At 48.5% G+C, this 11735-nt stretch overlaps 1 protein-coding gene across 1 annotated transcript; it reads right to left on the reverse strand.

The window, feature by feature from the left end:
* Window positions 1-446: 446 nt before the first annotated feature.
* On the reverse strand, window positions 447-2170 carry LOC123451203 (UDP-glycosyltransferase 73C5-like). The gene has a single exon (XM_045128209.1). It carries the CDS (start codon window positions 2072-2074, stop codon window positions 641-643), a length of 1434 nt encoding a protein of 477 aa, XP_044984144.1. The 5' UTR covers window positions 2075-2170; the 3' UTR covers window positions 447-640.
* Window positions 2171-11735: the final 9565 nt, after the last annotated feature.

Consider the following 11735-nt stretch of genomic DNA (forward strand, 5'->3'; position numbering starts at 1 on the left):
AACACCGAGGCCACTGCGGACGAGGGTGGTAAGGAGGATAAGTGACAACACACATGAGATACCATGTGTTAAACTAAATGATGTGGACCTATTAAAGTATGGAGTCATAGCTATTGGTTAGGGGACTGCTACTTGTAAATTGTGTTGGGATTTCCCTCACAAAGGAGAGGAGATGCAATATAATAGAGATAAATATTTTCCTCAGTGAGAACCAAGGTTATCGAACCAATAAGAGGACCACACAAATACCCGTCTTCAACACAACAAAATAGCAAATACTTGAATCCAACGCAGGCAAGAGGGTTGTCAAGCCAGTTGAACTCATTACTTGCAAGCGATAAGTAATGATTGATAGATAATACAAATGTAAAATAAAATAGCAGTAGTAAAGATCATCAATATTTTTATATTTTTGTAGGATGAATATATAGACATATTTTAGAACGTATATCCACTTATTTTATCTTATTTTGTTTTGTACGTAAGTAGTCCATAGTAAAATCTTAAAAGAAAACTATATTTAAGAATGGAGTAAAAGAAACTTGATGGTTCAGTTTCACTGTAGCTTCTCCAGGCTTATTTTTCGCCACAGCTCATGCACAAGCACAACCCAGGGCTCAAAAGAACGGGCCTTTAACCATCACTTATCAGTCGGTGCCTCGTTAACGTGGCCGTGTAACGCCTTGAGCTCATCTACAAGCCGTGCCCAGTCAGTGCACGACGACCCTCCTTCCGTCACCGCAGCGCCAGCCGCCACGCCGAGATCCCTCACCCTCGTCCTCCTAGCCGCAGCTTCATCCGCACCATCGCCCATCAGCTTCCCCACCGCGCTGGCCACCGCGTCGGCGGGCACCACCGCCTCCACGTCCGCCTTGCTGCCCACCTCCCGCACCCGCACAGCCACGCGGAGCACGTCCACGAGGAGCGCCTCGTTCAGGAACTGCTCGGCGCGGAGCGGCCACGTCGCGAGGGGCACCCCGGTGCACACGGCGTCGAGCACCGAGTTCCATCCGCAGTGGCTCACGAAGCCGCCCACCGCGCGGTGCGCCAGGATCTCCGCCTGCGGCGCCCATCGCCCGGCCACCACCATGCCGTGGCTGGACGCGAGGTCGTCGTGCTGCTCCGTGCCGTCCGTCGTCGTCGGGATCACCCAGAGGAACGGCGTGCCGGACGCGCGCAGCCCGGCGCCCAGCTCCTTGAGCTGGTCCGCGCTCAGTCCGCACGTGCTGCCGAAGCAGGCGTACACCACCGACCCGGCTTCCTGGCCGTCGAGCCACTGCAGGATGGGGTCTCGCTTTAAGTCGCCGGTGACGGTGACATTGCCGGGGCCGGCGCGCCTGGGGCCGACGAGGAACACTTTCTTCTTGGGAGAGCCATCCACGTTCCGGTAATATTCAGCAAAATCAGCCTCGAGCGCCGAGAAGCTGTTGAAGGCGACGGCGTAGCTCCCATCCTCGGCCGCGCGGAAGAGGGGGAGGTGCGCCAGAGCCTCCTCGTTGACGTGGACCCTGCGGAGCTTCACGGGTACCGGGAAGCCGCCGGGGACAACGACGGGGTCCTCTAGGGAGTCGGGGCGGTGGAGGTGGACGGCGACCATGGAGGCCGCCGCGAAGGCGCCGATGGTGTGGAACGTCACGTGCGGGACGCCGCACTCGCGGGCGACGCGGGGCGCCCAGTGGAGCACGGCGTCCGACACGACGGCCACGGCGCCCGCGTGGGCGCGAACGGCCGCCGCGAGTGCTGGCGCCAGGGCGGCCTCCGCGGCGAAGAAGAAGGCCGGAGCGGAGGATTCGTCCGGGAGCAGGGAGAAGTCCTCGTGCCCTCCCGGGAAGCTGAACGGCGCCGCGCGGACCGGCACGGAGGCAGGCGCGAGGGCCGCGAAGTGTGGCGTGGTGAGGATGGTGGCGCTCGTGGTGCCATCGCCGCAAGCGGCCGCCGCGGCGGCCGCAAGCGGAGCGAAGTGGCTGCGCGCGAGGAAGGGCACGAAGACGAGGTGCAGGGGCGCCGGCGCCGCGCATGGACGCGAGGGGAGCGCGGTGGTTTGGGTCCTCATCGCCAGTGAGAGAGCATGCATGTAATGAACAAACTGTGTGCACTGGTGCCCTTCGTCTTGGGGCAATTTATAGTTTAGATCACATCAGAGATGGAGGAAGAAGAAGGTGTAGGATTATTCCACAAGTAAGCAACAACCCGATCGATCCTAGTAATAGTGGAGGAGCCATGCATGCATGAGGTGCTCCAGAAGAACTGGGCGGCGGCAGCATGCAGTAACAGCCTGGTTTTGGGTTGAACGTTGGGCATCGGTTGTTATTTTTTGCGATGATGCGTGTAGAAACTCGTGGTCACGAGTCACAACGTACGCGTGCATAGTTTGTTTCATTAATTTATGGTTTACACGAATCACGATATATGCGGGCATAGTTTGTTTCATGAATTTGTGATACATACGCAAGCTTCATATATATATATATAATACAAACGCAAGCGTTTTCATATATCGTGATTCGTGTAAACTATAAACACATTACTAGCTTTTTTTAACGCAGTACAGACGCAAGTGTTCATATATATACGCGCATACACTCATCTCTATGAACGCACGCACGCACACCCTATGTCTATAAGCATCTTCGAGAGACTGAGTCAGCATGTCATCTTGAGATTTACGAAGTCATTGTAGGCGTCTCGTCGTCGACGGCAACGTCTCCTCATGCTAAAACGTATCGTCGAAAATCCTGAAATAAATTCAGAAATAATATAAGCACCAGGACTTGAATCCTGATGGACTGGGGATACCACGATCCATCTAATCATCCAACCAACGTACTAGCTCGTTCGTTCTTTTTTATTTGAGAGAGAGTGTGGTCATTGGTTCGTGTGAACTGAACTCTTGATCTTTGAAATATTTTTATTTCCTATTTAGTTTATGTCCATTTTCAGGATGGTTTTTGATTGTTTTTTATTTTTCTTTTCCATTTTTGTTTGCATTATTTTTTTTCAAGTTTGGAAACTGTTCCAAAAAAATTAAATTTGTGAACCTTTTTTCAAATTCTTGATCTATTTCCCTCAAAGAACTGAACCTCATTTTTCAAATTCGTGATTTTTTAAAAAAAGATTGATGACTTTTCTTTCAGATCTTTTTTTTCTTCAAAATCCATGATTTTTTATTCATGAAGTTTTTCAGAAAAATAAAATCATATTTGTGAATATTTTTGAGTTACGCAATCTATTTCAACTTATATAAAATTTCTAAAAGAAAATTCATGATTTTTAGAATATATTATTTAAATTTACTATTTATGATTTTTTTTCTACTCTTCTCCTCCAAAAGTCAACAAGTTGACCTATCACCCAAGCAACAAAGGGTGGGGAGATATCAAGTGAGCTTAACAGCTCGCGCCATCGAGGCGGCCCATGCGGGAAGTACACGTAAGCGATGGTTCGACCACCTGGCGTTCAAAGCACCGAATAGGATCTTCATGATCCTCTATAAGGCATGAGCCTCGAAGCAATTAACGAAGGAGCGCTCTTTCGAAAGCTTTTCAAGGGTCATTTGGGTTGGACTGAGAGCGCGCCAAATAACGTGTTGTCAGCTGCTGTCACGGCCGTGTTCTGGATATTCTTTTTGAATTTTATATTATTTTATCTTTTGCACGCATTTTCTACCTTTAGATTGTTTTTATTTGTTATTTCAGCTCTTTCTTAAATTTTGAAAGGAAAAAAAACAAATCTATTTTTTCTGCATGAAAAAAGCATGTTATTTCCGCGAGAGGCATGGATTTGCTTTCATGAGAGGCATGATCGTGCATCTCAGAAACGAAAAAAAATATGTTTTTTCTTTCACGACAATCACAAATATGCTTTCGCGAGAGTCACATATTTACCTCCAAGAGAAGCATGACATTGCCTCTCGGAATAATAAAAAGTTGTCTTTATAACTATCCTAATCCTAGGATCAGAATAGTAATTTTGATCCCGCGTCAATATATAGGGCCCAACATAGAACGACCTGAACTGCCTCGTCCAACCTGTCGCTCCAGCTCGATCCTGATCCCTACCGCCCCAAGCCCGATCCGGTCCCACCTACCCGGCCTCCCTCGAACGACAGGCGGTCGTGATTTTGCCGCCGTCCATCGCATGGGTCTCTCCCTCGCCTACATTCTGCCGCCGATCGAATCAATCCACCTCCCGTCCGACCGTAGGCGCGAGGGAGCCCGAGAGGAAAAATTTAGAGGCGGGGAAGCGGTCGGACCACCGTAGTTTCTCTTGACGCCATGGATCACCATAACCTTCCCCCTTCCCTCCTTGCTTCCTACCTACGACACGGGCAACGGAACGACGACGAAGGCCGAACCAAGGTTGAAGAATCCTTTGGATCAACAACGGAGCATTCAGATTCAAATCAAACAAGGCACGCAACACCACATGTACTAAAAAAATCAACCATGTCTCCTCCTGCATTGATGGAAATCTTGTTGTACCTGAACTTCTTGCCGCAACCAGGTGAACTTGGTATCTTCAGCCAGCCATCATCCAGTGTCAAGCGATTCCTCTTCCAACGAGGCGGTGCTTTGTTCTCAAGGTGGGCTATCTTCTGCAGGAAAAAGACTCGCTGAACTTCTGGCCAATGTATGGTTGAACTTCCTACTCTGTATTCTTTGCACACTTGTTTGCCAATGCATGAACGAACGACATTAATTTTGTCATGGTAAAAGCACTATGTATCTTTGTTTTGCATCATGAGAAGTTCTGTTGACATGGATTTTGACCAAGATAAAATAAAATGCATAAAGCACATAAAATATAAATACAAAACGGCCAAATCTGTTTATCATGAAAATAAGAAATTTACAAGTAATATAGTCAACCGCGCAAAATGAGGACGAGCAAAAAATAGGCATATGATATATTGCCGAGGATACTGAAAAGTGCCAAGACATTATAAAATATGACAAAATAAATAGTCATCAAGTTTTGTCGTAAAAATATAGAAGACACATGGCTCGCATACACATACGTTGTCGCACACGTTGAAGTATAATATCGACATAAATTCAAATCGTCTTAGTGTTGTTGATATTATTAAAATATTGAGTGCGAAGTAAATTTGGACATTATTCCACGTTGTTAATGAAATGTAACACAACACATATAAAAGAGAAATATCTCGTGTGACAAACATATAGAAAAAAGAGATGGCAAACTGTTATCAAAATGGTGACGTATAATTTTGATTGACAGAATATATTTCCATTCATTTGTCTTGTGCCACGTTAAGGAAGTAAGTCTTGATGAGCCATTTCAACTAATCAAGCTTGATCCATTCAAATAAAGGGATCATGTCTATGGGCTCACGTCCACTTTAAAAGAAAGGAGCAATGGTGTCACGTCCAAGATGCGACCCTATCCTCAATTTGGCACGAGGGCCTCGTCAAGGATAGAAGTGCATCTCGTCGTGTCGCAAGAATGGATATCGTTACAAGTACATGTACTGAAAAGAAGAGATATATAATAGAATTGGCTTACACTCGCCACAAGCTACATCAGAGTCACATCAGTACATTACATCTTCATCAAGAGTAAGAGCAGGGTCCGACTACGGACGAAAACAAAGGAGAAAAGAAGAACGACGCCCATCCTTGCTATCCCAGGTTGTCGGCCTGGAACCCATCCTAGATCGAAGAATAAGAAGAAGAAGAAGCAACTCCAAATGAACAAACAACGCGCTCGCGTCAAGTAAACCTTACCTGTACCTGCAACTGGTGTTTGTAGTAATCTGTGAGCCATAGGGGACTCAGCAATCTCATTTCCAAAGGTATCAAGACTAGCAAAGCTTAATGGATGAGGTATGGTTAAGTGGTGAGGTTGCAGCAACGGCTAAGCATATATGAGGTGGCTAAACTTACGAGTACAAGAAATAAGAGGGGGAAGATCTACGCATAACGGACGTGAACTACTGATGATCAAAAGAATGATCATGAACACCTACCTATGTCAGACATAACCCCACCGTGTCCTCGATCGAAGAAGTAACTCACGAAAGAGACAGTCACGGTTACGCACACAGTTGGCATATTTTAATTCAATTAACTTCAAGTTATCTAGAACCAGTGTTAAAAAAAGTTTCCACGTTGCCACATAACCGCGGGCACGGCTTTCGGAAAAGATTTAACCATCCAGGGGTGCTCCAATTAGTCCATCACAAATTACCACAAGCCGCATAGAAATCCTCAATCACGAAGCTCGCGATCTCGTCGGATTCCCCAGTGGAAAACCTCAACTCTGAGATTACCCAAATCATCACCGGAATCCCGATGCACAAGATATTTCGTCAAAGGTAAAACTAATCCAACAAGGCTGCCCGACGTGTCGACGGTCCCGATAGGAGCCGCGTATCTCGTTCTCAGGACACGACGGATGGAAAAGCGTACAGGTACCAAACCTCGAGTTGCCCCGTGGTGGCCCCGCAGTCTGTCCATTTTGGACCAACACTCATGAGGAGCACTGGCCCGGGGGTTGATTAAATTATCCTCGGGTTAATTACTCCCTATGCAGTTCATTAGTTGTTAGACAAATGTAGTACCAAAGTTGGGCCTTGCCAGACCAGGTTTAATCTAAAACGAATTATCAAGGGGGTCCCCATAACAACCCCGATCGTGTTAGGAGCGCTCATTTATGGAACATAACACCGGTAGCCGAAAACTAAGGGGGCAAAGGTGGAACAAAACACCAGGCTAGAAAGGCAGAGCCTTCCACCTTTTACCAAGTATATAGGTGCATTTAATTAAATAACATTTAAATATGGTGATATAACAAGGAACCCATGTTGTCACATGGAAGCAACTAGACCTGCAACTAGCAACGCTAACAACAGGGTTAAGCAAGCAGTAACATAGCAAATCAGTGGTTTGTTAGGTCGAACAGGTTGAAGGTTATCATGGCATTGTTGAGAGGCTGATATTTAACATGTGGTAGGCAACGAGACATAATCGATAGCATCGAAATAACTAGCATGGCAATGATAGTAATGGTATCTGGGGAAATGGTCATCTTGCCTGAGATCCCGCTTGGAAGAAGAACAACTCGGTGGAGTCTGCGAACCAACGTAGTCGAACGAGTCCTCACATTCCGACACGCTTGCGGAACTCTATCGAGACGGAGCAAACCGGAAACAAACATCAACACAGATATTCACCACACCATGCACAACATGATGCGCAACCTACTATGATGCATGAACAGATCAATGATGCAAGGGATGGCATGGCAATTCACCTGACACAAACACTACACATTAAGTGAAGCTCGATATGCAACGAGTTGCATACCGACGAAACTCCACGATTAATTATTTAGTCCACTCCCGATTATTTACACGGCAATATTTAATTGTTGTTAACATGGCAAGGGTGAAGTGATGGTCCTACATGGCACCCTAGATTGTTAACAGCGGAGCATAGAACGGATCTACGTCACAAGAAACATGCAACACAAGATAACATGCCATGAATGCAACATGCATGCAAGTTCAACAACAACACGGGCAAGGGGAGAAAGAGACAAGTGTCGCCACGGCGAGTGAGAGGGAACCATGGCGGCAAGACAGAAACGATGCCACGACAACATTCCTATCCCGATAACTCGACGAGCAATCGTGGCAACGAATAGGGAGCGTGTGCGGGAACGTTAAATAAAGATGGGGTGATCCCGGTTACCGGGTTCCCATGTGTCGAGGGCGCGACAAAAGAGGTACACGTGCAACGGGCAACATACAGGGCATACATACATTCATCTCATTCAACACATGCATTCGTTACCCGACACGTCTCATCGGTATACCTTCGAAGCGTGCACATCGGAGCGAATCGGTTCGTAGCGGACGTCGTGGAAGTCGTGGTCGTCATGGAAGTAGTGGTACTCGGGTCTCGTCGACGGTAGTCGTTCGCTCGTCGTCGGTTCACGGGTCCATGAACACGTTTCCGAAGAGGTTGTCGAGGACGTCGTTGTACACGCGATCTGACGGTTCCATGAAGGAGGGGATGGTGCACGCGGCGACGGCAAACAGCTACATCGGCAACACAACTACAACATCTACAGCAAGGCAAAGCGGCAAGCAACAACATCTATAGCAGCAACAGCAAATAGCAACGGCGACAGGCACATCTAGGCAAGCAAGCAAAAGCAGCAACATCAAACTAGCAGGAGCAACAACAACATTTACCGCAAGAACAACCTGCATCTATTCGGCACGGCAACCAACAACACAAGCAGGCAAGCAGGCAACGCCTAGCAACAGCAATACTTGGCAAGCAACTAAGCAGCGGCAACAACAGCAAAGCAGCTCGGCAGCAGGGCAACGACACGTGACAACAACTCGGCACATCAGGCAGCAGCAGCCAGCAACACGCAGGCAGGCAGCAGACCAGCAACACGCAGGCAACCAACACTCAAATCGGCAGCAACAGGGCGTCGGCGGGAGCGAGGACGGCGGCCGGCGGGGAACCTAGCAGGAGGCGGCGTCTAGGGCGGCTGGCAGCACGGCGACCCTAGGCGCGCGACGGCGGCAGCAGGGGCACGGTGCACCGGGACGAGGGCGACAGGGACGGCGAGGCCACGGTGGCGAGGACGGCAAGGAGAGGCGAGGCCGAGGCCATGACGTGGCGAAGACCGAGGCGAGGGGCTAGGGCGGCATGGGGAGGCGGCCGGCGGCGAGGACTGCACAGAGGGGCGGCTGCGCGAGCGAAGCTGTCGGCTAGCTTCGGTACGGGAGGAGGGTGTAGTGCCCCAGATGTAAACCTTGCCGTATTTGGAACCTATTGCATGTGGGTCCGCCTTGTCAGTGATTTGATGTTTTCAATTGTGCCATGACTTCATGTGATGTCCTTTGTATTTTTCCCTTCCTTGCATGCATGCATGTCATATCATCTCTTCCATGCATCTTTATGTCTTTGTGTTTGCAAAGGTGGTAGTGGTGATGTGGGTTCTTGTGAGTTCTTGTGATGTGCTTGCATTTCTGTTGTGGTGAGGGTGGAAGTGGTGTTGTGGTGTTGGAACTTTGCAAAACCCTTTGACTACAAACCCCTCTCTCTCTATTATCCCCTAGCCCAATATTTACTTGATCCTTCTTTGTTTTAAAAATGTCCATGTTTTAGGATATTTTGTAGAGATTTTGAAGATAGGTATTTGTTGTTTTAAACTTTGTTTGAGAGGTGCTATATATTCACAAAACAGTGGCACAAATGCTGTTTTGTAAATATTTGCTTGTCACTAAAAATTTCTTTTCTATTTTATTCAAATAGGCCATAATTTCTTATGACCAGGGGTATTTCTATTTTAATTTTTGTTGCCATAGTTTTCCCTGGGAGATTATTTTTGCTGGTGTTGTTTTTAAGATGGAAAAAACCCCAGGAGTCTCCCTCCCGACGCCATATGGGCCACTTCTCCCTCCCGAGGCCCATCCTCTCCTCCCTGTTTTCCCTGCGACAGCCCAGCTTGCTCCTCCTTCTCCCACCTGACGCCGTTCCCTCCCGTGCTCCTTCTTCCGTCAGTATCTGTGTGAGAGAGAGATTAGCGCCGTCTGGCACAGACGTCGAGGGGCCCATATAACTTGGGCGTCCGTGCCTCCTCCTTTCGCTAGGGTTCCCTCTCTCCCTCTCCTTCCGCCGCCACCTCTCTTCTCCCCCTCCATCTCTCCCTTCCTCTCCTGGTGAGTTCTCTGTAGTTCTGTAGGCAGAGAGAGAAGGGAAGGTTCGCCGCCATCTACCCCGCCTTCGTCGCCGTCCGGGAGGCCGCCATGTCCAAAAGATCGGTGGTGCGTCCCGCGACCCATTCCCGGCGTTAGGAGCCCCGGAGAGCGCCCTCACCGATGAGCACGAGCTCATCTTCGCCGCGGACGCGGTGGTCTACCTCCTCTTCTTTGGTTCTGCAGTTCGGGAGCTTCTTTGTCGCGTTCTTGTTCCTCTCCATCGCCCTCTCCTCCGATCGGTACCTTCCCTTCCTTCCCCAAGGTGAGTCGACCTTCCTCCCTTCTCCCGCGAGAAGATCCGTCAAGAGCAGTAGCGGCGCGCCCCTGTCCCGAGCAGCAGCCGTATTAGCTTGCGTGGTGCTGTTGGCTTGCTCGGTGTGGTAGTTGATGCGGTGGTGCAGGTTGGTGCAGTAGCAGTAGCTTGTGTAGTGGCGTGTAGAGGAGGCATAGCAGCCGTCGAGCAGTAGCAGCACGTGGTGGACTCCGGTAGCAGCTGCAGCAGCAGGGTACCTCGATCCCCCTGCTGCCATGATCTCTGTCGAGCTGCGTCGTAGCAGAGCAGCAGTGATGTTCGTGGGCTTGTGTTTGGGGATGCTGTGGTGGTGTGTGACGCAGAGCAGGTGCCGTCTCCCCCTCATGAGTGTCGTAGCGGCAGTAGCAGTTAACTCCGGCGACCTCTCTGTCGTCGGCTTGCTGAGCAGAGCCGAGCAGGGCATCGTTATGTTTACCTTGTTTAGTGCCCTTCTCTGTTCAAACATCGTAGCGTAGCCCAGTGGTATGTGGTGTGGTGTGCCAGTGGTGAGGGCGTGGGTTCGATCCCTCCCCTCGACAACCCCTTTTTCTTTGTCGTGTATTTTTCTTCGACACAGTAGGAGGCAGAGTAAGCACACCTGGAGAGAATCCCCTCTCTCTGTGAAGACAATGACAGTAGCAGAGTGGTAGACTGAACTGAGGTATACCAGGGGCACTGGGGTTCAAATCCCAGGGTGCCCCCCTTTTGTTTTTCCTTCTTGCTGTAATTTTTATTCCCTTCTTTGCTGTTGCTGTTCTTGTGCCAAAACCATAGGTGGCAATGGCACTTTTTTATTTTCCTTTTGCTGTTATATTAGTGCTAGATGATGTGGTGCATGTATAGGTGTGCTTGTGAGAGGTGCATGTGTGTGTGTGTGCATACACATGAGGTTAGTCACACATGGGTGTGTGTGTATGGTGATGCTTCTTAGTAGTTGACCCTAGGAATATGATAGCAAGTGTAGATATAGCATGTGTAGGTTCTTCTTTGTTGTAGGTACTAGCACTTGATGTTTGCACTAGGTTGTGTGTGTATAAATATAGTTGATCTTGTTCTAGTGATGGTTGCTATGATAACATGTGTAGGTATGTGTGTTGATCTAGAGCATGATGTGCTTGTGGGTGATGTGGAGTAGATGTGTGTGTGAGTAGCATTCCACCTTTGCAAGCAAGCTTTGCACCTTCACATGACCATATGTGAGAGGGCATGGTATGTTGTTTGTGTGGATAGCTTGATAGTAGTGGTTATGAAGTTGATGTGCATGACACAAACATGGGGTTCAAACCCCCATGTCACTTTGTCATTGTGCACATGAGCTCAACCATGTGGCAGTTGATATAGAGGAACTACATGAAATGATGCACTATTCCCTAGTCATGATTTGGAGTAGTTTCCTCTTCCTTAATTTGTGGTCACTTGTTCCAAGCAAGTGCCCACATATTATATATGATCTTGTGGTAGAATTTCCCAAGGAATCCATTGGTGAACTTAGATTTGCCATTGGATCAATTTTTTCTGGAAGTCATATTTGCATTTTCTTCTAAGTTTAGAGCTTGGTTCCATGCATGTTGATGTGCTCTTGTATTTGATTCTTGGTTTTGATAGTAGAGGGTGACCCCCTCTACCACATGTGGGTTTCAATTCATGATTTGGAATCCATGTGTGCAAGTGGTGCCCATCCAAAGTAGACATGTGGCT

This window comes from Hordeum vulgare, chromosome 4H, assembly GCF_904849725.1.
Source record: "Hordeum vulgare subsp. vulgare chromosome 4H, MorexV3_pseudomolecules_assembly, whole genome shotgun sequence".
Lineage (NCBI taxonomy): Eukaryota > Viridiplantae > Streptophyta > Magnoliopsida > Poales > Poaceae > Hordeum > Hordeum vulgare.